This window comes from Equus quagga, chromosome 12 (assembly GCF_021613505.1).
Source record: "Equus quagga isolate Etosha38 chromosome 12, UCLA_HA_Equagga_1.0, whole genome shotgun sequence".
Lineage (NCBI taxonomy): Eukaryota > Metazoa > Chordata > Mammalia > Perissodactyla > Equidae > Equus > Equus quagga.
The window spans coordinates 26,051,080-26,077,964 of NC_060278.1; the positions used below are offsets into that span (position 1 = coordinate 26,051,080).

Sequence of the window (26,885 nt, forward strand, 5' to 3'; positions counted from 1 at the left end):
CACAGGCCCCTGCCTCTGAATCAAGGAGCCTCTTGAAAAAGATGTGGTTGCTTAAACTCAATTGTTCAGAAATGGCCTCGGGCTCAGCATTTCAATAAGTTTGTACAGAAATCAGATAAAGTTCAAGAGTAGGGGGGAAAATCATCTGAAATTTGAATATGAATGCTTTTTGGAGGAAAGAGTTGATATTACTTCATGTGGAAAAAAGACGACTTGGTGGTCATTTTAATATGTAGCATCAACATAAGAAGGATAATTGAAAAGAGAGTCCTAACTAGCAATTTTCTGATCTTCACTTAAAAGAGAGAAATAAGCCTGTGATATAGCAGGAAATTGTCTGTTTAGTTGTAAAAAAAAAAAAAAAAGATAAAAAAGTGATAATCAGGAGGACTCAACATAGGCTTACTAACCTTCAGGCTAAACTCAGTCAATTTCCATTTTCGTAGAGTTCCCAGACTAGTGAAATACTGGACTAGTGAGAGAGTACTTGGATTTCAATAAGATATTTAACAGAATGTCTCATTACACTCCAGTTAAAAACATGAAAAACACCAGCTGGTGCCTAGGGAGCAACCATTCATTTCAAATTCAAGAAAGAAGGGCCTTTCGTGGCAGAGGGTAGAAGTCTGCACTTGATTCTGTCCTAGCGGTCAGCATGTGTAGGAAGAAATGTCCTAGTGAAGACTTAGAAGCCAGGCCAGATTGACAGCTGACCGCACGATGGAAGGGTCGATGGAATGCTGGGTCAAAATGATCGCGTAGGCTGGAAAGCTAGACCCTAGACTAAATTGAGACGTCGCTTTGCTAAAAGCTCCGTTTAGATTCAATGACCTAACTGGTCGAGGGCAGGGTGGGGAAAACATGGCTTTAGAACATCGTGGTGAAGAGGATTCAGGAGTTTCAGTTAACTCCTATTTCTGTATGAGGTAATAGCAGCTTCTGCAAAAGTCCGTTTATTCTTAGCCTGCATTGATGGATCTTCGGTGGCTCATAGAACTCCATCCTCTCTTGATCTGATCGTGTCTAGAGAGGATTGATTCCTCTGGGCATGTTTTAAAAGCACATCGACACACAGGAAAAGATGCTCAACATCATTAATCATTAGGGAAATACAAATCAAAACAGTGAGATACTTGTCACACCCATTAGGATGGCAATTATTAAAAAAACAGAAAATAAGTGTTGTGGAGAAATTGGGACCCTTGTGCGTCGCTGGTAGGGATGTAAAATGGTGTAGTTGCTGTGGAAAATAGTATCATGTTCCTCAAAAAGTGAAGCATAGATTTAACTATGTTAATCGGCAGTTCTACTGCGAGATATATACCCAGGAGAATTGAAAGCAGGGACTCAGATATTTATACACTAATGTTCACAGCAGCATTATTCACAATAGCCAAAGATGGAAACAACCCATGTGCCCATCCACAAATGAGTGGTGAACAAAATGTGGTCTATAGATACACCAGAATATTATTCAGCCATAATAAGGAATGAAATTCTGATACATGCGATGGTATGGATGAACCTTGGCTATATTATGCAAAATGAAATAAGCCGGACACAAAAGGACAAATATTGTATGATTCCGTTAAGTGAGATATCTAGAATAGTCAAATTCATAGAGACAGAAAGTCAAAGGCTGGTCACCAGGGCTGGGAGGAGGGGAAGAGGAGTCATTGCTTCATGGGTACAGAGTTTGTTTGGGAAGAGGAAACAGTTCTGGAGGTGAATGGTGGTGATGGTTGGACAACATTATGAATGTATTTAGTGCCACTGAACTGTACATGTAAAATGGTTAAGATGGCAAGTTTTGTGTTATGTATATTTTACCAGAGTAAAAATATTTTAAAATATGCATTAATTATCCTGCCAACAACAGGCTGAGGAGCGTGTCAGCTGTCCTCTGCCCGTGGGCAGGGGCATTACACTTACTCAGCTTATTCAGGGGAACGTCGGGAACAGAACCAGGATCCATGGGGAAAATGAGATCTGGGGAGGTAAATTTCACTACAGGAAAGGATCTCTAACCAATTAGATCTATATATATTTTTTTTAAAAAACCCAAAAACCAAAAAAGGACTGTCATAGCTAAATGCACATTTGAGAGCTCACAGGATTCTCTAGAAAGAACTTTTATGTAATTTGTGATTCAGAGTGCTAAACTGAAAGATTATCCAAAAGGTCAATATATGTAAATTTAGAAAAATTAACATCCTCCAAGTTCTTACATATGTTACTATCACTTACCCAAGAGTCCTGAAATTATAGTGAAACAAAATATTAGGATTGATAGGAAGGAAACTAGGACTATAATTCTTAAATTCACTAGTGTTTCTTCCCAAGTACTAGAGAACTTGATTCTTAGCCATGTCGCTTTCGATTATTAAAAATAAATTAAAAGTACTTCCTTTACAGGTCGTTTGGAAATAGTTAAAAGTTGTCAGCCTAGAATCTGAACTGGGAGCTTTAGTCTCACTCCAGCTCAGACTTCCCGCTTCGTGATGGTGAGAACACTGCTCTTGAGACCTGTGTCACCTCAGTGACATCAACATGGCATCACAACTAAGCCGGGAGATCCTCAGCTGTTTTAGCACTGCCTGGGTTTTCTGAAGGCAGAAGGAACTTGTGGGAGGAGTCTTGGTTTTAAAGAGCCTTTCCCTGTGCCCTTCAAACCTAGCCATGCCCACTGGAGATTTGAAACCCAGAATTCCACTTAACATTTCCCCAGGGAACAACTTCTATATGATGTTTCTTCTCTCGCTGCTAAGCGGTCATTCCTGTTAGAATGCCTTCTACCGCAATCGGAAACCAGCCTGGCTTCCTTAGCTCACTGAAGGGCCAGCAAGGAAATAACTAGAATCGATGTGGACAGGTCAGGCCAGGCTTGCATACCCGCTTCCCACTGCCCCCAAAGTCAGCCATCCCCAGGGTGCAGTCGTGGCGGCCCAGGAGGTTGGATGCTGGAGCATTGCACATCAGACCTTCATCCTAGAGAAGCTAGTCTTGCTTCAGAGCCTAAGCGCTCAGCAAGATGGGAGCGTTTCAGCCAGGAGTCGAAGGCAGATCTGGGGAAAACTGGCAGGAGCCACGGTCCCCTTCTCACTACTCCTGGAGGCGGTGTACACATTCCTCCTGGGGAGAGATGGCGCAAGGAAGCGAATCCCCCTTCTTCTTCTCTTCCTCCCGATTTGCCTGAAGCCCAGATGTTCAGTTTCTATCACTTGGCTTTTCTTCCCACTCCATCAGCAGCGAGGAGGTTCTGAACTGCAGATGCCCCAGAGGAGGAAGTGTGGGGAAGGGTGGTACCGTGGAAGAGGAACCAGAACCGGCAGGATTGATCCTGCCCTCCCAGACCCGAGCTTGCAAAGACAAGAAGTGTGGCTTCATTCCTGGGAGCAACTGAGGTGAAAGTGTCTTTTGAGAGCCCCAGGGAAGCCCTGGATGAATAATACCTTTTAATCATCGTGTCTCTGCAGTAAAGACCAGCCACAGAGAAGGCAGTGGGAACCCAAAGGTTTCTTGACAAAGATGTCAACATAACTCACTCAGTCAGATGTAATTAAAAATAATTACTTACAGAGCAGAACTTAACTTACAGGACATCAAAGAAGCGTGTGTGCTTTCAGAATAGACGCTGAGAAAGGAAGAGAAGGTTTACAGCAGTGAGCCCTCGGGTTAGCATTTCTGGCCCTGGAGTTCCAGTCCCCACTCCACCATAATTAGCTGTGCAACTTTGGACAAAGTTCCTCCCCTCTCTGAGCCTGTTTCCCTATCTGGAAAATATGGATAAGACTATTAACCTGGATACGTCACTAGACCATGGCTTTAAAATGAAGGAAACGTATGTGAAAGCACTTGGATAAATGTCAGATTTTGTTATTCCTCTTTCTCATTTCTTTCCCTAAGTGGTAAACGAGGCACAGATGAACAAAATAGCTTATGGCTCTCAGTTCTTTTTAGAACAAGGTGAAGCGTTAGTTTTAAAAACAAACAGAAGTAAGAAAGAAAAAGAATCTCTCCTTCCCCACAGCCCATCACAAATGCCCGGTGGACAGTTAAGAAGAGCATTCAGTCCCTTCTCTTCCACATCCACCAGGCTGCACCCTACACCTGTGCGATTCAGCACCTGTCTTTCTCTGTTCCGTAAGCATGACAAGCTTGTCCCAGCGGCAGCCTGACCGCCGCTTACGCCACGCTGCTGAGCCCCTAGGTTGGGAGACATTGAAAATTTGGGGTGGGGGTGTTTCCAAGAAATGGTAGGTTTTTGTTTTGTTTCAAGGAGGAGAAGATTGTGCTCCCAGAGTTCAGCCTTTTTCTTCTTGCAGCCCAAGCGCACAACAGAGGTGCTTGGTACCCCATGCGTTTCCTTCTGCTTTCTCCCCCAGAGTTCTTCCCTGGGGCAAACAAATTTGAATCTCAAATGTTTAAACCTCAGGAAAATATCTGTGCCCAGAAGTGGTTGGGGTTTGTTTTGCGCTGACAGTTGTGGGACAGGAGCAAGATGCTGACGCCAGATGCCTCATTTGGTTACCACTGTCACATCCTCTTTTTTTTCCCTCCTGTGAGCAGGACAGGGAGAATTGGCTGGTGTGTCTGGAGGAGGAGGTGGGGGTGGGGAGCGGGGAGGAGAGTGGGGAGGGGTCGGGAGGATGTTTTAGAATATAATAATAAAACTCTATTTTGTTATTAGGCTAATTCTCTATCATTCGGATAACTCTCTCAGTTGTATTCTTATTTGCTTCTTACTGAAGTCTTGTGAAGCATCTTATTCCTCGGTCTATGTTTGGCTGCTGTCACAGGGCTCCAGAATAACAGTGGCCTAAACAAGGTAGCTGACCTCTCTCCTGCCTGAGAGTCCAGGCTCAAGGGTCAAGGGCATCGCCAAGGTGACTCAAGGCCACCACCTCCATATTCTAGCCAGTGGCAGGCACAGGGCCCAACCTGGAAGTTACACACTGGCTAGGCTCACCTGCCCTTGGCCGCATCCAGCTGCCAGGACATTGAAGGGAACAGGTCTGGAGGCAGCTCTCGGTCTCTGTGCCGGTGGTCAGGTTTGTGCTAGAGGCTGCCTGACCTTCACATGCCCTTTGTTGGAGACCGCCAGTTGCCCATGGTCCTCTTCTTCCCTTCATCCTCCTTTTTCTCCTAGCCCACCTTCCCTGACATCACTCTCCATTGCCCTGTGTCTCCATTCCCACTCCCACCTGGAGTCCCCGTTGCCATCCATCCATCATCTTCTCCTGCTTCATCTCTGCTCTTGATGCTCAGCATCACCTGTGGGGTGCATCTCTCCCACTCCCACCTCCCTCCCCTGAGCCCTCTCCCTGGACCCTGATTCTCACTGCCCTCGGCCTGGGAGCCCCTCCAGCAACCTGGAGCTGGGGGGAGGAGCCGATGCCACTACTCAGGGGGAAGGAAGAGGAATCTCTGATTCTCCTGCCACAGCTGCCCCGGGGTGTGTTCTTAAAACCCCAAAAGAGAGGTTGGGAGGCCTTTCCTGGTACATCTATTGTGAATCCGTTGTAGGTGGTTTCATAGGACCATTTGGTACTCCCAAAAATGTGCATGTGTGGAGTCAACATCATAGGTAACATTTCTATGGGAAAAAATACATTCTCTGATCCAAAAAAAGAACTTATTAATGAAGTCGTGGACCCCCACTGTTTCCTAAAGAAGGAATCTCCTATTATAAGGATTGGAGGATTCTGGAAATCTTAGATGTGTAAATACTGTCCCACAACATCCCCCACATACTGAACTCCCAATAAATTGGTCTTACCTGAAAGAGTGACTTGTGAAATTACCAAATGCTATAGAAGCCGGGGGTCTGACTGCGTGCCAGGTGATGATGCCCCGGCACCGGGGCACAGAGGCCTTGCAGTAGAAGGGACTAGATTTGGAATTAGAGGTCATGCCCTGTCACTTACAAGTTCTGTGGCCTTGAAGAAAGTCTTCGACAGGCGTCCATTTCTCGCTTCCATTCTGCTTCACGAGATTCTTGGGATGAAAAATGAGTCAATATATGAAAAAAGCGTTTTTCCTTTTTGTTATACAGGATCATTTTTAAAAATCAAAATTGTAAACCCGTCAAAAATAACCATCTAAAATCCAGTCCTCCGAGAGATGGCATTTCGTTCCAAAATTTTCCCCACTAAGATGTATGCACGTAAATTTATAGCTTTTTAACTGAGCTCCTATTATATACATTACGGTTAGTGCATCTCTCTTTAGTTTAACTACATCCTGTAAATATCTTTCTTTTAGTGGATAATAATCTACTGGTTGTAAAATATTCTGTTGTAGTTATCTGCTATAATATATTTAAACAATATCCTGTTTTTGGCCACTGAGGCTATTTGCAGTTTTACTATTATTAAACAATGTTGCAGTGGGCATTCTTGTATGTGTACCTTCATATACTTGCCTTATTGTTTTAAAGTCATTAAATACATATTTTCTTCCATAAAGATTGTGCAGGTCTCTTATCCAAACCATTATGGCCAGATCTGTTTCATAATTCATATTTATAAAGGTAATAAAGTTATACACAGTGTATTATACAATACTCCCAGTAAGCTATGTGTGGTGGGCAGGATATTAATAGTCTGTTGCATGGAATAAGTAGACCATAAATAGCCCACATCAGATTCTACTACAAAATTAGTTTGCACTACGGAATAAATTGTTTTCTCTTTTCAGAGCTTTTTTGCTTTTGGAATTGCAGAGAAGGGATTATGGAACTAGCTAATTCACGCTTCTTTTATTTCTAGTGAAATTGAACTTTTTTCTTGTTTTATTGGCCTCTTATATTTCTGTTGTAAAATGCCTCCTCTTAGCCTTTGCCTATTTTTTTGTTAGGCAAGTAATATTTAATTATTGTTTATCTTTTTTATTGATGTTTAAGAACTTTTCACATACTTGCCTAATGTTTTGCCACGTTTTACAATTGTTTCTCCCAGTTTGTCATGTCTTATACTTTGTCGATGTTTAACACACGTCAGTTTTTAGGTAAAATAGCGTAGAAATGTGTTCCTTTATGGGGCTTTTCTCTGTATCACATTTGAGAAGTCCTCCATAATTCCAAAAGGATGCAATCATTAATCTACATATCTCATAGTTTTGGTTGTTCAGAGGTTTTATTTCTACACTAATATCAATCTGTCTGAATTTTATTCTGATGTTAGCTTTAATGTGGGTTTTAGCTCCTGGACACAGTCTCGTTTATTAAGCAATCCTTCCTTTGCCCACTGACTTTAAAAACCGTCTTCACTGTACACAAAGTTTTCAAAAGTATGTGGATCTGTTTCAGGGCATTCTGTTTTGTTCTAATGATCTATCCATCTCTGCTGCTGCCGGCACCGCACTATTTCCATTATTTACATCTTTATTTTACTATCTATTAGGGCTGGGGGGAGGGAAGAACAAACAGGCGGAGCACAGAGGATTTTTAGGGCAGTGAAACGACTCTGCAAAATACTATGATGGAGGATAAATGTTATTATACACTTGTCCAAACCCACAGAATGTTCCACACCAGGAGTGAACCCTAATGTGACCTCCGGACCTTGGGAGATGATGATGTGTCAATGTAGATTATCAGTTGTGACAAATGTACCCTCTGGTGAGGGATGTTGATAATGGGGGAGGCTGTGCTTATGTGGGGGCAAGGAATAAGTGAGAAATCTCTGTACCTTCTGCTGAATTTTGCTATGAATATAAAACTGCTCTAAAAAATGAAGTCTATTTAAAAAACAAACCCTAGACATTGCTTCTGAAATCATGGAGCTTCCATTCAAGCAGGGGAATAGAAAATAGAAAATTAGAATAGATTGCAATTTAGCAAGTATTGTGATACAAATAGACACCATAGAACAATGCTTCTCAAACTCTGGGGTGAAGGACCAATTTTAAAAAAACAAAAACAGTTGCCAATATCTGTTAGAACTAGAAACCTCTTTATAAGCCTAGTCTCTGAAAAGCTACTTGTAAACTGTCAAGTATGCTGTGCATCTCCCTTGTTATTTGCTACTAATGTGTAATGGATTCCTTGTTGCAATGAAGATCCTTGTTCACTCCGCCGGCCTTCTGTGTGGAGAAGAATGCAATCGCAGTTATAAAATGCTGTGGTGTCCTCTTAAGAGATTGTTGTTTTGTAAGAATAGGCTGAAGAACAATTTAAACAATAGCTCTGATCACAAAATAATCTTAATTGCTCACTCAAAACTTACCAAGGAAAGTCAAAGCTCGGCATTTGCAAGAGATCTATCCCATAACCAAGTACTTCTTTTTCTTTTTACGATTTTTTTCTTGAAAGAAGCAAAGCATTTAATCTCTTCGCATTTTATGCATATAAGATGAATAGAGAAAAGTCCGCTCTGGAATATGAATAATCAGCAGTCAGCGAGGTCTGCTCACTGACTGAATGCCTGGCTACTGAGTTTGAGGCTGCTGCACTGTGCAAAATTAGCAAAGTTAGGGGCCGGCCTGGTGGTGCAGCGGTTAAATTCGCACGTTCTGCTTCTCGGAGGCCCTGGGTTCGCCGGTTCAGATCCCGGGTGCGGACATGGCACTGTGTGGCAAAAGCCATGCTGTGGTAGGCGTCCCACATATAAAGTAGAGGAAGATGGGCATAGATGTTAGCTCAGGGCCAGTCTTCCTCAGCAAAAAGAGGAGGACTGGCAATAGTTATCTCAGGGCTAATCTTCCTCAAAAATAAAATAAAATTAGCAAAATTAGTACATGTAACAAACATTAAGTCTGAGCCCACCAAGGGTCTGACATCTGGTGGTTTAAAGTGTTTTGTGTAAGCAATGTTAATATTCTGTGAAGGAGCAAAGGCAAGCCTTTTTTCAAATCCTGGTCCCCACTGAGTGATATCCACAGCAGAGAAATGAAGGCACAGTGGAAAGATGAATGACAAGGATCTGGGAGACCTGGGTCCCAATAACACTTCTTCCACTAATTAGACAGGTGGATTGGACCACTTGCCTTAATTTCCCTGAGCCTCAGTTTCCTCATTTGTTATAAGAAGGGACAGACCACTAGTCCTTTCTCATTGTGGGGCTAGAATTCTCTAAACGTAGGGAAGCGACGATAGATAGTGAGGAAGTGGTATAGGACATTCTCCTGGCATCATGTGATATGTTTATTTAGAACTGAGGTTCTCAACCTCAGCACTACTGGCGTATTTGTTGTGGGGGCTGTCCTGTGCATCATTGGTTGTTTAGCACTGTCTCTGGCCTCATCCTACTAGATGCCATTTGCAGCCTCTCCCCCGATTTGTGACCACCAGGTGCTGACTCCAAACATTGCCAAATGTCCCCTGGAGGCAAGATGGCCCTGGGTGAGAGCCAGCGATTACAACCTGCGTGCCATGTGCTGTGCTGGATGCTGAGCAAATAAAGATGAAAAGGACACAGCCTTGCCTTGTGGGGTTTACGCAAGAGCAGCCCTTCTCGAACTTGAGTCATGCCAAGGGCCTTAAAACCCAGATGGCTGACCCCGCCCCCATAGTCTCTAATTCTTGGATCTGGGTGGGGCTGGAGGATTTGCATTTCTAAAGAGCTCTCCGCTGATGCTGCTGGTCCTCCAGGACCACACTTCGAGATCCACTGAGCTGGTGGGTTCCCATCTTGTGGGGTGGTGTGCGTCCTCTGCAGTCGTGGCCGAGAGTACGGACGTTCCCTTCTCATGCGGTAAAACTGGTGTTCCCCTAGTAATTGTGGCTTTTCAATTGAGAAATTAGACCCCAAATGGGCTAGTAAACCCACAAATGTCACAAGAAGAAAAGCAAGTAGGGGACCTCATAAGCTAGAACAATGACAGAAGGGGGTCAGTTTTGCAAATTGATTCTGACTTCAGTCTGAATCGGCAGATTAGTAGGTTTGTTAATGGGCTAATGGTATCTCATTTCACAGTTTCCATGGATTCTAAGTTTGAATTACAAACATGCTTTTACAACCCACTCATTTCTTCTAAGTTGGGGACATTTCTGTGCACAAGAAGATGTGGGTGACTCACCTGGACCTACACACACGCATCCACCCTAGGCTGTCTGACCCCCCACTTGCTCTGCTCCTTCTCTTCCTTCTCCGGTCCCCATCCCTGGGTCACCCCCACCCCTCATTGATAGCAGTGATGGGCAGTAACTCAGACCAGCATTGCCTGTGGTCGCTGGCACACAGAGGGTTCCATGCTCATTATTCTGAACAAAACCATTATTCCGTCTACAGACTGAACGTTGCTATTTCCGCTTGTGTGGTGATACTACCAAATACTGTATTTTCTTTGAAAAGTGTCACACACCCTCAGAGGAAGTGGGGTGTGGTATTCAAGCAGTGCTGGGAGGACAAGCGTGTTTTGCTGCTGGTGTTCCCGGAGCGACAGCCCACTTTGCTGTTTCTTGTTTTCTCGGTCTCCAACGTCAAGTCCATGTTAACTGGCCTTGTCACTTTATTCACAGGATAAAAGGGCAAGAACGCCAAGTCCAGGCTCTCAGAACGTCCTCCTCTGATCCCCTCTAGACGGTGGCGCACCCCATTCTGAGGTCTCAAGGCTTATTTAGTACCCGGACCATGTCACGTTTTGTATCCAGCATGGTGCTTTGTATGTCATAGGCAGGTTTGGCAAATGCTTATGGAGCTGTGGCGAAAACTAGATGGGCATGTCACTTCATTTACTTAGCCAGTAATTTAGGTGTATTCTAGGCCATGCCAGATAGTCCAGTGAGCAAGTTGCCATCATCGGTAACTAGTTTTCATCAGGGAGATTTTCTGAGGATACTTGGGAAAAGTCCTGCATGATAAGAGCTATCTTTTCCACCAAACGCTGTTGTAAGCATTTCCCGTGAATTAATTCATTTCATCCTCACGACAACTCTGTGAAATGGGTCTATTGTTTTCCCCTAGTTGCAGACATGGAAACAGTCACAAAGAGATTGAGTTACTTGTCTAAGACTAAAAGCAGCTGGTAAAAGCTGGCTTTTATACCGTGGCGATCTCGCGTACACACCTGCGCTCATCCCGGTGTCCTCTCATTCCTGTGTCTCTGAACCTCTGTGCGCTGCCAGGCCAAGGCCGGAGGATAACGGCCCGTGTGTTCAGGGGCCTCGGCTCCCCCCTCACAGTCAAGGTGCCCTTTGACAGAGCACCCAGGCCCCGGCTCTGATCTGACGCCCCTGGTTCATGTAGTTGCTTTCCCTCACTGAGCCCCTGGCTGGCAGGAAGAAGAGCTCTTCCTCTGCTGCCTTAGGAAGATTACGGAGCACTCTGGTCTCATGAAAGCTACTGGGTTGATAAGATGGTAGAGGCACAGGGAAATTATTTCTTTTCCCCCCAACTTTACTGACAATGAAAAATTGCATATATTTGAGGTGTACAACTTGGTAATTTGATATACGTACACATCATGAAATAATCACCACAATGGAGCTAATTAGTATATCCAGCACCTCACATAGTTACCCTTTGCTTTGCTTTGTGTTTTCTTTTTAGGAAGATTAGCTCTGAGCTAACGTCTGCCACCAATCTTCCTCTTTTTTTGCTAGGGAAGATTGGCCCTGAGCTCACATGTGTGCTCATCTTACTCTATTTTATAAGTGGGACGCCTGCCACAGCATGGCTTGACAAGTGGTGTGTAGGTCTGTGCCTGGGATCTGAACCTGTGAACCCCAGGCTGCTGACGCAGAACGCATGAACTTAACCATTACGCCACCAGGCCAGCCCCTCTTTTCTTTTTCTTTGTGGTGAAGATTGTCGTTTAAGAGTAAATTTTGACCCCATGAACAGAGCTGTAGATTAAATTACTTCCTATACGAGGTAGCATCCTTGGACTCAGTCTGTGGTTAGAAAATAGTGTCAAGGAGCCCGAGCTGCTCCAGCGTGACGTGAAGTGGTTAGCTTTGTTCTGGACTTGGGCCACGGAAATCCTCACCAATCCCGATCAGCCATCAGTAACAGCATGGATGGAGAAAGCTCGGAGGCGAGGTGGCATCCACTGATGACACCCTGGGGAAATCACCCAGATCAGCAGCACTGACCTCACCTCCAAACGACGGCTTAAGTAATTCCAAGAAACTCCTGCTGCATTTATATTACCTGTTTCTAACGCTTCAAATTATAGCCATGGGTAGAAGGATAGATCCTTAAACCACAGGTACTGAGCAAGAGGAATGTCGCCTGAGTACCTGGGGTAATGAAGCCGGGAGACAGCAGGAGGCTGCTGAGAAAGCTTGTGCCGGCAGTTCTAATAGATCGTTTCTAATTAGGAACTGGAGACAATGTACGGGGAAATCTCCATCCTTTCACTTCCTCCCCACCCTAACCTTAAAAGCATTTTCTAACGAGAGATAATCGACAAGTTTGGGTGGAGACACTTAGCAACCAGGGCTGGAATCCGGATTCACTCACCTGCTGGCTGTGTGACCTTCGGCTAGCTGCTTACCCCCTCGAGCCTCAGGTTTCCTCTCTGTAGAATGGACCTAACTATACCTGCCTCATGGGCTCGGTGAGGAGAGTGAGTAATATAAGCTATGTAAAGAGATGGAGAAAGAATGCCCGCTTGGCTGGTAATAAAGACTGGATTGATGGAGATGGCTGAAGGGTTCAGGCAAATAGGTTGGTTGTTGTTCACAGGGTCATAGGCGATGCTGGACAATGGTCAGCCTCCCAGGACTGAGGCGGATGGCGCCACCCTGCATATGGCATGGCAGAGGAGAGTGGAGAAACAAGCTCCCTGAAAGTTGGCAGATTCCCCCAAAAGAGAGGAGGGGGCTCAGCTGGGCAGGCACAGTTTCCTTTTGTAAAACTCGCCCAGCAGATAAATCACTCCCCTTTCCATGGGGAGCAGGAAAGAATTTCTGAATGAGGCGGTACCTAAGTGAGGTCCTTGAAAGATGAGGAAGATGAAGGATGGCTCTCGTGCAGGCGTGGACGTGCACAGAGCATTCCAAACAGAAGGAATGGTCTGAAGAGCCATCGGGATGGAGAGTCGGGGTGTATCCAGCAGACAGAGAAGGCGAGGTGGGCTGGGGCTCCTGCGAAGAGCCGACTGTGTTGGGAGGGCAAGTTGAAGCCGACACGTGGAGGCTTGTAAATAGGTTCAGAAGTCACAGCTTCATCAGCAGGGACGAGGATGCCGTTCCTGAGTGTTCGTGTAATTTGATCAGAGCTCTGCTTCAGTGGATTGTTTATTCATGCCCCACATTAAATTAGTGTCAGAATATTAATAATGTCATCCCAGCTGCTTTGTTTTCTATATTTCAGTATTTCTTTAATTTCTATTTTTTTTTTTTTTTTTGGTGAGGCAAGGAGATGTGTTATATGAGCCAGCTCGGGCTGCATAACAGAAGACCATAGAATGAGAGGCTTAAACAGATGGTTATTTCTCGCAGTTCTGGAGACTGAAAGCACAAGAGGAAGGGGCCGTCAGGTTTGGTTTCTGATGAGGCCTCTCTTCCTCACGTGTAGATGGCGCCTTCCCAGTGTCCTCACATGGAAAAGAGAGGGAGCTTGTGTGTCTCTTCCTCTTTGTCTTTTTTTGAGGAACATTAGCCCAGAGCTAACATCCGCTGCCAATCCTCCTCTTTTTGCTGAGGAAGATTGGCCTTGAGCTAACATCTGTGCCCATCTTCCTCTGTTTTTGTATGTGGGATGCCTGCCACAGCGTGGCTTGATGAGCAGTGTGAAGGTCCGTGTCCGGGATCCGAACCAGTGAACCCCAGGCCGCCAAAGCAGATCATGGGAACTTAACCACTAGACCACCTGGCCGGCCCCTCTTCCTTTTCATATAAGGACACCATCCTATCAGATTAGGGCCCCACCCTCATGACCTCATCTAACCTTCATCAGCTCCCTAAAGGCCCCATCTCCAAATACAGTCACTTGAGGGCTTAGGGCTTGACATACAGTTCTGGGCGGGTACATTCACACCATAATGGGTGGGCGTGTCGTTCATGTTTGCAGGTTGGAGGGCGGAACTGGCTTTGTCAACACGTCTCCCTCCCTCACTAGTTCAAACAGCCGGTCGAATGTTAGGCTCAAGTTTCTTTTGTCATTGCAGCACCCACGGAGGGGTTATTTTTAAATATTATCTTCAGTTCACCTTTATTCTTTCATTTCACTTTTGAGACTGTGTTTGTGGGCGAGAGGCTAATATTTAATCTGACTCTTTTTATTACGATACTTTGTAGCAGTTTTAGCAACAGGATAAAACATTTCCGGATTATGTGAAGTTCGCTAGTTACCATCTTTCTTCTGTGCACATTGTAAGGCCAGTTACTTTTTATTACAGGTCATTTTCTACGGTGGTAGGTCATTTTATACAGCAGTCACTTTTATCTGAGAAACACTCTTATGCCGTAAAGAAATGTAAAAGCTCTAAGGGTAGCTTCATTTGCCAAAATTTGCCCAAACTGATGTTTAATTTACCAAACTTTGGCTGAGCCAATGCACTTGGAAACCACCGAATGCTTTTTTCCCTCATTCTCAAGTTTACGGTTGATTCATTTGTGTTGTCTCTTCTGCATGTCAGAGGTTTTGATGGAGCGATGACTCGTTATTTTATTTCTGGGACACTCTCCCTCTGTCACGGAGACATCTCCAACTAAATTATAGCAATACAAGTGCTGTCTAGATTTTTTTTCAATAAAGAAGTAGGCTCGTTCTTACTTCCTTGGCTGCAGAGGAAGAGAATTCTTGATATTTTTCAGCTGATGAGACTGCATGGCACTCCTGTTGCTTTCTATGACTGTGGACTTCTTCCCCATCAGGTTTTGTTGTGTGGTGGCCATCCTTGACATCACTGTGCAAGTGTTTGGCAGGTTTCAATTGTGGCGGGGGAGTCGGTCGAGGTAAATAGATGAGTCAGTGCCCAGGGAGTCAAGAGACCAGACTTGGTTCAGTGCTTAAAAGTGTGTGACCTTATGCACACCGCTGAGCAATGATCCTCAACCATCTACCTGCTAAAGACAGATGAGATCACGCTTACGGTGAAAACACCGAGCTCCTAAGAGTGAGGATGCTTTTTAAATTTAAGGTACATATTATGATATTGAAAAAGCTGGAATTGCAAAAGCAGAGAAGCCTGGATGGACATACTCATAGTTTATCATGATAAGTGCCACCACCGAGATGACTCTGTTAGACCGTAATAATGCTGTCGGAGAGATCTATGTGGGCTTCGCTGGGCGTCTGGTGGCAGAGCACAGAGGAAGGTCACATAACTCAGCCCAGATGGGCTCCTAAAAGACTGTTTCTACTCTCTTCCTGCCCCTTTTTGGTACACGCTAATAAAGTCAAGGAAGTCCGTTAGGAATTGTATCAGAGTTGCAATCATAATAATAATGACTAACATTTTTTGAGAGTTTACATGTGCAGCCCCATTCTAAGCACCTCGTGTATTTGCCCATTTCATCCTCGTAGCCCTTTGAGATGAGGACTGGCTTTATCACCATTTTCCAAAAGAGAAAACAGCCTTGGAGAGGTTAAATGACTCCTACCGCGGAGCTCGTAATGGCCTCCATTCTCCGCCTGGGCCAATCGCTTTGTATTGACTTCCTCTGTAACTGTCTGCTGCCTAATGGGACCATAGCAAACCCTTGCAGGTAAAAGAAATGCATGAAGATGAAGAGATTATGTAAAATCTTGCTTTTGAAAATTAAGTTCCTTAGCCAAAAGGCATTGAACCTCCCTACATATCAGACAGAGAGATCCGCCCTGGAGGAGCCTAGATGATGAAGACACGGTCCCTGCTCTCAGAGCCCGCAGTCTGTTTGGGGAAGGCAAACATGAACCAATAAATCTAATAAGGCGATATAGGAAAATCTGGCCATGTGAGGACCAGCCCTTGGTCTCGTCGCTACCCCACGAAGCAGACTGAAATCTCCAAACGCATGTGGTAACCGAGCAAACCCTTGATCACAGCCAGCGTCCAGTCAGTAAGGCACCACGTGCACTCACTCTCGAGGGGTTTGCTAGAGATACTGCAGGTGAAACCAGAGAGACTTCCGGAGTCTGAGTCACTCCCCTCGTCTGAGTCTATGGGGTAGCTCAAGGATTAAGTCGGAGAAACGCTGGTGGGGCTCTACCATGTCCCCCCAAATCTGGGGTCTGAGAGCTGGAGACAGAGACAGTGAATGGCAGTGACAGGATCTGCTTCACTCAGACTTTTGAAATGGCAGAGCTGAGGCAAATATATATGACAAGTGCTGTCTCCCGATGTACCCAGGGAGCCGTGGGGACCTGGAGGGCCGAGTGAATCCCACCTAGATTGCTGGAGGGAGGGTGATGGAGGCAGAGGGAAGAAAGGATTCAAACAGGAGGCAGAGACTAGCAGGAACTTGAAAGATGAGGAAGTAGGGGTGGGGGGCAGGATGGAGTGAAACAGGAGGATGGAGTGAAACAGGAGGGCATTCCAGGGAGAGGGACGGTGTACCTAAAAGCCTTGAGCTATGAAACAGCGTGATGAGTTGGAGAAGTGGCAGTGGTTCTGCACCATCCTGAGAAAGCTCCTTGGGGCTGCAGCATGGAGATCTGACTGGGAATGAGAGGTGACCAGGACTGGAGAGAGAGACAGGGTAAGCTGCTGTGATGCCTCAAACAAGAGACGATGCAGAATCGAGCTAAGGCAACAGTGAAGGAGGTGGCGGGGAAGGAGGAAAGCAAATTGTTGTGGGGCGCGACATCTAAGCAGAGTGCTAAGCTCAGAGTCATGGCACCAGTCACGGAGCTGGTGAAATGAAAGAAGACGGGACAGTGAGCCATTGGGACCCGGCAGGTTGAGGGTCCTGGGAGCTGGCAAGGGGAGAATTGAATGTGTGATTTTATTACTCAGACAGAGGTCTGTAGAGGAACCTGGCCCCTGCGCTGTCAGGAGCAGCCTGGCCAGTCCATCATCTACACAGTGTTGTAAAGGGTGAGACCGTTGTGAATGGCAAGTCAAGAGGAGAGTTATGAGGTTTATGCTGCACGGGGAGGCTGGGGGAGGGCAGTCCTGATAGATGCTATTCCAGTGCATGTATTTTTGTACACAAGCAATTCTCCTTTTTATTTTAGCACCAGGGAAATCCCCCTTCTCCCTTAGCTTCAGCTCTGAGCACAAAAGGCCCGCCCACAAAATCTTTCATGTTAATTTCTTCCTCTTGTGTCATTGTACATCTTTTTGGCTCTTGAGATCTACATATGTGTGTATGTGTATACACGTACATGTATAGTGTGTGTGTGTGTTCAAAAGGATTGTGGAAATTTATACTCCAAACAGCATTTTATAAAAGTGTATGATTCATATTGTCCTTGCCAGGGTTATGTAAGCATATTTCAAAAAAATTTGCTAATTGCACAGGTAAAAGATTATTATTTTTTATTTTATATTTTGACTCTTTTTAATATTGCAGTTTGAGTTGAATATTAATGGATCCTCAAAGCAAATGCATTATCCAATTCTAATGTTATTTTTTCTCAGCTATTTGAAGCAAAATGCAAAGTTTCCAAAGAGTTTAAGTACTACAGAGTAAAAGCTGTATTTTTTTTAAGACTCTGACCGTTTCCCTTTAGTAAATTGAGGCTACTCTTGATTGCTTTAAGATTTTAATTTATTATTTTATTATATGAATTCCCAGTTTCCTAATGTATATTCTTTGTATTTTATCTATATACCCTCTGGATTTATAATCCATGCCTCAAGTGCCAAAGCATATTTGTTTTATTTTGGTTTTTAAATTAGCATACGGTAAAATTGGCTTTTACTCTTGCTGTATAATTCTGGGAATTTGTTTAGATTTCTGTGACCTCTACCACCATCAGTTTATAGAACAGTTTGATCTTCCCCCAAAACTTCTGCATGCTTTCCCCGTGTGGACGTACTCTGTTCCCTACCCAAACCACCAGTAACCACTGATTTTTTTCTCCATATAGTTTTGTCTTTTCAAGAATGTCACATAAATGCAGTTACATAGTATCTTGTTTTATTTTGCGTTTCTTGAATTGCTCACAGGGCTGAACATTTTTCCATATAGCTAGTTCCAACTATGTTGTTTGAATTTGTATAGTTTGTGTGATTGTCACTTATTTACTTGCCTCATGGGTAGTGACTATTTTTTTTTACAAATTTGTGTACACTTATTACATAAGAATGATGCTAACTTGTTGTCTGTTACATTTACCGTAGATATTTTCCCTGTTAGATCTTTGCCTTTATGTTTCATTATTTTCTGTAAATGTATCAGACCTTACAAATAGTAATACCATCTGATCTAGTAATATTGTAGTGCTCTAGTAATCTAGGCTGATGCCATATTCCTAAATTTTAAAAAATATTGTAGAAAGGTGCTTAGCACAGCATTATTTCTATTATGGAAAAATTGGAAACAGTCTAAATGTCTAACTGTTAGACATTAGTAAAGCAGATCCTGGTGCTGTCCCTCCATAGAATATCATGCAAGAATTAAAAAGGTGCTTTCAAAGATGACATCGTAACTTGGACAGTTTTTATGGTAAAAATGTTACATTAAAAAGTCAAACATAATCCCATACACGCAGTACGAGCACAGCATGTAAAACAGAAACACAAAACCTGTTAATTAAAAAAGACTAGAGAAAATACATCAAAATAGTAACAGTGATTTGCTTTTATTGGTGGAATTATGAGGTACTTTTTTACCAATTTTGTGTGTTTTCTTCATTTCATAAGGATCACCTATTACCGCTACAGGAGGGGAAAAACCTGAGTAGCTCAGGAATAAAATGTTACCTTTTGCCTTAAAAACGTCCCCCTGAGTTTGAGGCTTTATTGAATGATGTGTGAGGTTATAGGGCACAAATGCCAGTTCTGTCTTCTGGATGTCAAATGTCAGATCCTGTCGCTTGGACTAGACCTTTAGAAAAAGAGACAGTGGCTCAACCTCAAACACGCACAGACACTGGGTAAACTGTCAGAATGCTCAATAAGGCAAGAGAATCTGGGGAAATGGCAAGAGAATCTGGATGAATCTGCTGATGAAATAGGAAGTCTGTTGATGTCTAAGTAAGACCTTCGGGAGGAAAGAGGCTCTCCCTGGAACCTCTTCCATACTGTCCTAGAAACCCTGGGGACCCGAGAGGTTTCCATCTATTCCCCGGACAGATTTCCCCAGGTGACTGTTGAGCTGCTGTTGCCTAATTCTGAGCGCAGCCTGGAAATAGCAGAGTGACACATCAGTCACTAAAGTTCAGAGTGGTTGTAACGCAGGCTGTATGAGCCACGGGTCCCTCCAGGCTCAGGTCAGAATGAATTGCTTTTACCCTTTACTTACATTGAGGAAATCTTCAAAAAGTCCTCACGTGATAAATACTCTCGTAAATGAGGATAGTTCTTGGTGGTTTTTCCTGATAGTGGAGAAATGTGGATTTGCCTGAAAGGCCTATGGTGGCCCAGGAAAAGGGGAGTCTCAAAGAAGTTTCTCTGGAGAACTCTCTGTGATCAGCCAGGCGCCTGCCCAGAACTCTAAGCTCAGAGGGTGAAGGGGCCCCCTAAAGACAGATCTGGAAGTCACCTAGCTGCCAATTGAGCAGTGTGACATGTACCGAATGTTTCAGAGACTAAGAACATCCGACAAAGCATGATTATTCCATAACCATCTCCTTTTGTTAAACCTGCTAAACTCTGCAGGAAATAGGGACTTTCTCAATACCCGTGAAATTCGCAGCAGTTGTCAAGAGCCCTAATTTGTCTCTCTCTAGGTTCAGAACATACCCAAAGACCACCGGCCTTCCAGAGGATCATTGATGGCTCTGCCAGATTCGGGATTAGGGGCCCAGGATTTCCACCTCTGTCATTGATCCTCACGTCTGGGTTCCTATTCTTCTGAGGAGTTTTCTTCCTTTATACAAAGGTAGAAAAGACAGGTAATGCTTTGTTCTTGTTATCTATGGCTTATTTAAGAAAGTTTGGGAAAATTCACGAGAAGAAAGCCTTCAAGAAGACAGAAGAAGCAAGGAGGTGACTTTTCCACTAAATACCAAATGATAGTTCCAGATTAATGGGACCTTGTGGAAAAGTATGTTAAAAAAAAAAAAAAAAAAGATGTTTAGTTGGGGCAAGTGGCCAAATGAGGACAAGGAAGGAATGGCAGATGAAGCATCAGACTCGCCTCCTGGAATCTGTAGCTAACATTGTGATGATTTTCACCTATGTCTCCGAGAAAGCGTAATTATTAATTATTTGGCTTTTCTGAAGTAATTTGTTTATCCTTACACAATAATGCACTATTTTATGTTGGCCAATGATTTAGGGTTTTTAAAGTGGTTCCTAATGTTCAAAAGCTTATTTTTTATATAAGTATGTGTGTACACACACACACACACACATACACATATATATGACTGTCAAGAAAGCAGACTTTCTTGAAAATGTCTAAAGTAAATAGAGATCAGCTGCTAAATGCCCAGAGCTGATTCCGTCACACACATAAATAGCCCGTGTAAGAATTTAGTGGTGTCATATTTAATTGGTGTGACTAGAATAGACTCACTCTTTATAAACTCATTTTCTTATTACTGTATGTTGTTTCCTGGGTCCCTACTTGAATAATAGAAGAGAGACAATGTTGGTAAATTTCCACCTTTCTCTGCAACTATTAAACATAACTCCATTAAATTAAGGGTGGCATTATCCTTCTAAGTCAGGAGGTTGAGTGATGCAGACTTCCAGAACGCCTCTTTCTCTGGCATGGCCGTCTGTGGGTTTGGGGTGAGCCCAATAACGTGCTTTGCAGCAGAGGAAGGAGAAGCGTTTGTTCAAATGGATAGTTGAACCATTTGAGGCTCTGGCTGCCGGTGATAAAGCACTGGTGAAGTGGGCATGGGACACTAAAAATAACGTATTTGATAGCCCCCAAATAATATTTGCCTTTTGTCACTTTGCAAGGAGCAACCATGTCACCATTTCTTCGAATTGGCTTGTCCAACTTTGACTGCGGGTCCTGCCAGCCGTGTCAGGGAGAGGCCGTTAACCCTTACTGCGCTGTGCTTGTCAAAGAATATGTTGAATCAGGTAAACGTGAGGGGGTTTTGGGGGTGGGAGAGGAGGAGGAGGACTCTGCTATGAACCATGAAGCAAGGCCTTCCAGGATCTTTCTACAGTTCGGGAAGCTGACGCCCAGGGAAGCCAAGAACCTCCTGAGTCATGTGGGCTTAGTGACAGCTCTGAACAGACCCCGGGCTCCTCGTGTTCTGTTTCACGGTACCATTCTCCCACATAAACAAGGGGAACAGAGGAAAGGAAAAATGGGTTGAGGACATTGAGTGAGGAGTTAATGGGAAAAGAAATCTACTAGGGAGCCAAAGTAGATCCTGGGACAATATTGTGAATCCTGGTTGTTTTCAGTGATTATGGATACATTAAGTCTGCATAACCTTAGAATTAACTCAAAAGGCAGTTTACTGCTTCTTTGGCTAATGTTACAGAGAATATATAATTAGCCATGAGAATCCAAATTTCAGAAAACTTATTTCTGTGTTTATGAAGACCCTGCAAGGGTGAAAGAGTAGTCATGTTTTGTCAAATTTAAGTATTTATAAGCGGTCCACGGTGAGGGGCAAAGTGTGACAGTCTCCCAAGAGTCCTTTTGTGAGTTTAGATCATTCAGTTAAAATCACCCTCTTCTGTCGGGAATCAGTGCCTAGTCCCTTCAGCTGGCTTCCATTCTCCTTGATGGCTGCCTCTGTACTTTAAGATAATTATGGACTTTCTAAAGGAAGGATAGGAGGAATTTGCACCCCCCAGGGTTTCCCAGCCTCAGTAGCTTCCTCTGTATCCCTACACACACTTGTTTTTTCGGGCTCTTACCACTTCGGCCCGGGTTCGTGTCCCAGTCAGTGAACCACACCACCCGTCTGTGAGTTGTCATACTGCGGTGGCTACATGTTGCTGGGACACTGGAAGCTCTGCCACGGATATTTCAGATACCAGCAGGGTCTCCCATGATGGACAGGTTTCAGTGGAGCTTCCGGACTAGACAGACTAGGAAGGAGGACCTGGCCACCCACTTCCGGAAAAAGTGGCCGTGAAAACCCTATGAACAGCAGCAGAGCGTTATCTGACAGAGCGCCAGAAGGTGAGAGGATGGCGGAAAAAAAACGGACAGGCTTCTGTTCTGCTGGCCACAGGGTCGCTAGGAGTCAGAATCAACTCAGCAGCGCTAACAACAGAATGATAAGTGCTGTGAAGGAAAACAAGGCAAGAGAAGGATTGGGGACAGAGAGAAAGAGAGAGATGTGCGTTATCTTATATAGGTAGTTCTAAAGGCCCCTTGGGGGGGTGACATTTACAGATGCAAGGGGACCTGATTGAGAAGTTGCAGACCTCCAGATAGATGTTTCCAGCTCAGAATCCTGGAGTTCCAGATCCTACTCTGTTGGCTTTTCCCTCCCTTGAAAGACTTGTGCTTTGTGGTTGACTTCATCCTTGCAGCCACTGCAAGTGCATCAAAGCTGAGGAGACCGTCTGCATCATCTTGATTTCCCTTCTGCCCAGATTTCTCTCCTGTTTAGTCAAAAGTGAGAATGGCACTTGCTCCCAATCTAAAAACTTTCAAATGTCACAGCAATCTTTGAAGTGTAAAATGTCTTGAGTTTTCCAAGCCGCTTTTGACTTCATGGGTCTCCTGGATCCAGTCCTCTTTACAACCATGGTTCTCACTGACATTTGCCTCCTGAGAGGCATTTTTAAATTTCTTTTTCTTTTTTTGGCCTTGCCTTTGAACTTGGTCTAATCAGCCATGTCGATCACAAGATCTTGTCAGAAAAGAAGACTTTGTTTTGCCAAAAGATTAGCCTGTGGAGTTTGGAGATTTTTGTTTTTGATTTTGTTTGAGTCTTGTTCTCAAAAGAAATCACTCTGAACGTTGTAATTCAAGCGTTACTTCTATAGAATTTAAACGTGTTTCAATCGTAGGGGTGCGAGTCTGCATTTTCCAAGGTGAGTCAACAGAACAGGGACAAACAGGACACAATCTGTCAGTCAGGGAGCCTTTGAAAACGGTAAAGTTCACTGTCGTTAGAGAGGATCTGACTTCTGGTCCTCTTTTTAGGTGATTACAGATTTAGTGAATGAAAGTATAAAATTGCTGTGGGAATTTCTGTCTTTTGGAGGCGTGGAGAACGGTTGAAAGGAATTATGAGTAGGAGAGGTTTCAAGTCTATGGAAGTAAAATGTTACTATGTTCATTAATATTGCCATTATTTTTTTTTAATGTCTAATCTCCAGTGAAATTTCTTTTAAACAAGCCATAAAAATCTTCTCCTTCTATTTCCCCCTTAACATTGTCAGACTTTATACCTCTAATAGCCAGGTTTCCCTAAAATTTGAAGTTTCAGCTTTTTGAAATCCTTGTATACCTCCCAAATAATAATTTAGCAAATGCTAAGTGCCTGTTCTCTGGCAGCTTTGTGCCCTGGAGAGCAAGGGCCCTCAGGAGTCAGAACTGCTTGGTTTTCCTGCTTTAAACAGATATTTCCCCTTCGCTTTCTCAACATCTCTCAATTGCTAAATCTGCTACTTAGGGTAGTATTATCACAAGAAACAAACACTCCAATACAGCTGCAGTTTACTGCTTCTGAGATGATTCAAGAATAAATACTACGGAAAATCCAATATGGATGAAAGATAAGAGAAGCGCTAAATCGCACTAGTAAACTCTTTCCCCATCCCCTGCTGTTTCTGGGAGGTTTCCCTTAAACTTCATCAGCCTGACCATGGGTCTTGTTATCATTTCCAGGACTCCCCCCTGCCTGCTTGTCCTCACTTGCAGGTCTATAGCCTGCTTTGTTGACTCAGTGGATTAAGGTGGTGGATTAAGACCACCGCCTCTCTGAGTTACTTCTTAGTTTTTGCTCAGGGTGCATGTAAAATATATCCTCATTTAAAAATTAGAGAAAGAAATAATGGTCATTATGTTTTAAAGGTTTGCATCTTAGTATATTTATGTCCAATGGAAAACTTTTAAAATGTCTTTTTAAAGGAGCACTCACTATGAGCCTTAAATTATGCCACTGTGTCTTTCAGGTGCACACCAGTAGTTTTGTATTGGCTATTTTTTACCAGATGCCAGTGAAATTAGTCATGTGTCCACCCTTCCTGGATTAGCAAAGGAGGATCCCAAAAGGCATAGAAGTGCAAATCATGTAAAGAATGGGATCGGGGTCACTCTACCCTACTAAATACACCAGGCTTAGCCCCTGAGTGCTTTTCATTTGCTCAGGTGTTCACACTCAAAGTGTGTCGACTAAGTGTTGAATAGGAGAAGAACACTGCTAGTCCAGGATGTTCTCAGATTTTTGTTGCCTAAATCATCCAGATTGACTCTTAAATTTCAATATGTGACCTTGCATGTAGACCATGAAACTGCCTCATTGTGTCCTATATTGTCTCTAATTGTTTTATGTGGTATTTTTGTCTTCCCAACAGAATTAGTATAGCCTACAGAGCAGAGGGAATGGGCGCCACTGTTCTTGAGTTGAATTATTTCTCAGAGCTGGCGAAAGGAGTAACGAGAACTATCTTTCTATTCCTAGAGAATGGGCAAACGTATGTCCAGAAGAAGCCAACCATGTACCCGCCCTGGGACAGCACTTTTGACGCCCACATCAACAAGGGGAGAGTAATGCAGATCATCGTGAAGGGCAAAAATGTCGATCTAATATCTGAAACGACTGTCGAACTCTACTCGCTGGCCGAGAGATGCAGGAAGAACAATGGGAAGACAGAAATATGGGTAAGTATCCTAGCGGTGAGCTTACATACAGTGTATGTGCCATCAAGAGATGAGTACCATATTAGTAGAAGACTACCTCAAACTTTCAGTGTCATCCTAAAATTATGGTACACTAACCTTGAGTCAACAGACTCCCTACCACTTACTCATTCGTGACTTGATAATGACAATGATTATTCATTATGGACAATAGAATGTATCGACATATTGAAATGTCTTTGATTCCTGTGTAAAGTGAAGCTCTCTTAGGGTATGAAGAACTGTTATTGATTTATAACTGTCAAAGTATGCTCAGAAATATCACAAATTTCCCCTAACTTGGGAACTTAACTGTTGTCTATTCATCAAGACATCACATAGACATCTTGATAAAGATAGCTTTTTAAGATAGACACAGTAAAGATAGATAAATGCAAGGATAGAGCAAAGATCCATTTAATGTTTGGCCTTCTCTCTCCATACTTTGCCAACCCCTATAAACTTTTTAGCCATAATGTATTCACTTAGCTTACTTTGTACTAAAAAACACATCATACACAATCCATGTTACCACACCAAGTTTTTTGGAAAACTTAGCTTATAACCATTTTGGTAGCAAATGTTTAGAAATCTTAAAGGGAAGAGTAAAATACTAAAGGGAACGTTAGTAACATGTTAGAAGGAAAAGAAACGTTAAAGGGAAGAAAGCATAAAAATTTCTAATGAATGTTTCTGGGGCCCACAAGATGAAAAAATATATACCAGTAAAACCTGTTTTTAAATGATCTGAAACCCAGAAAATGTTTGCAAATGTTTATAGCCTTTATGCAAAAGGAGAGAGTCTTTTCTTTCTGCTTCTTATTTCCTATAACTCAGATTTTTAAGAACTCCACCCAAAAGATTTTCAAGTCACAGTTTGAAAACGCGAATGCTATAAGCCTACAACCTAGAGTTTTGTGTTTTAGACTTCCAAAAAATACAGTACTTTTTGGGAAAGTGTATATTTGCATGAATCTTTGATCGTGGAAACAGAACTCCTTTTGGGGAGATGCTTAGGGAAGTAGGACGAGGTTAACTGACTGAAGAGTGTCACAGGGGTGCCCCTTCGTGTGGAAGAGTTTACACAAACCAGGGAAGCGAGCCGGGGAAGCAGAGGCTGGGCCTGACCATGGGAGCACATGGCTGGGCTAGGAGAAAGAAGAGATTAACGAGAGAATCTCCCCCAGTTTTTCCCTCATTCCCATTTATGCTTTCTGCCTCTAATTTCTTAAAAAAAGGAGAATAGTCACCAAATCTCTAATTTTAAAAATAGCATTCTAGCTGATGTCCTTCTCCATCAATGAGAGGGTACCTAAGTTGTCAGTCCTTCTGCTAGGTTTTGCTGATAAACAGGTCGCTTTTCTATTCCTAGCTCTTAAAGTTGCATTTCACTTCTTGCCTTTGCTTTTTCTGACTTTATTCTTATCAGACTTTTTAGTTTCTTGCATTCCAGCATTATTTAGACGTAAGTGCTTGATGGCCTTCAGATCTTCATGTAACCAGCAGCCGTTTAACATTTTCCAGCTTTTTTTTTTTTCAAGGTCCTTTCTTAGTTTACTTTTACTTATAGTGTGTAAGGGCCTACTGGTTGCTTGGGACTTATATTTTCCCTTGCTTCTATTGAAATCTGCTTTCTTAATATTAATTTCTCTGTTTAAAAATTGTTCTTTTCTGAAATTTGCCTTTCACCTCCCAGGTTCTGTCCAGTTTCTAAACACCACACTAAGACTCACCCTCTGCTTTCCCTAGGTTTTAACAGTTTGTGTGGTTATCTCCTATTCACTCTCAAAAATGTGACAGAGGGGCCAGACCCATGGCCCAGTGGTTAAGTTTGGCATGCTCCGCTTCGGCAGCCTGGGTTCGGTTCCCAGGCACAGACCTACACCACTCATTGGCCACCATGCTGTGGCGGTGACCCACATACAAAATAGAGGAAGACTGGCACAGATGTTAGCTTAGGATGAATCCTCCTCAAGTAAAAAGAGGAAGATTGGCAACAGATGTTAGCTCAGGGCCAATCTTCATTGGCAAAAAAAAAAAAAAAAAAGGCAGAATATGACTTTCTATTGATATAGTTTTTCTAGCAGCTAACTGGTTTAATTTCCTCCACCACCACTAAGTC

The 26,885-nt window shown here is 43.4% G+C and overlaps 1 protein-coding gene across 1 annotated transcript in view; it reads left to right on the top strand.

Annotated features, from left to right (window-relative positions):
* Positions 1-26,885, top strand: part of PRKCQ (protein kinase C theta) — a 119,923-nt gene that overhangs the window by 21,572 nt on the left and 71,466 nt on the right. The window contains exons 2-4 of the mRNA XM_046680114.1: positions 19,713-19,877; positions 20,899-21,024; positions 24,546-24,745. Coding sequence (XP_046536070.1) covers positions 20,907-21,024; positions 24,546-24,745 — 318 coding nt within the window. The 5' untranslated portion in view covers positions 19,713-19,877; positions 20,899-20,906. The remainder of the gene's footprint in view (positions 1-19,712; positions 19,878-20,898; positions 21,025-24,545; positions 24,746-26,885) is intronic.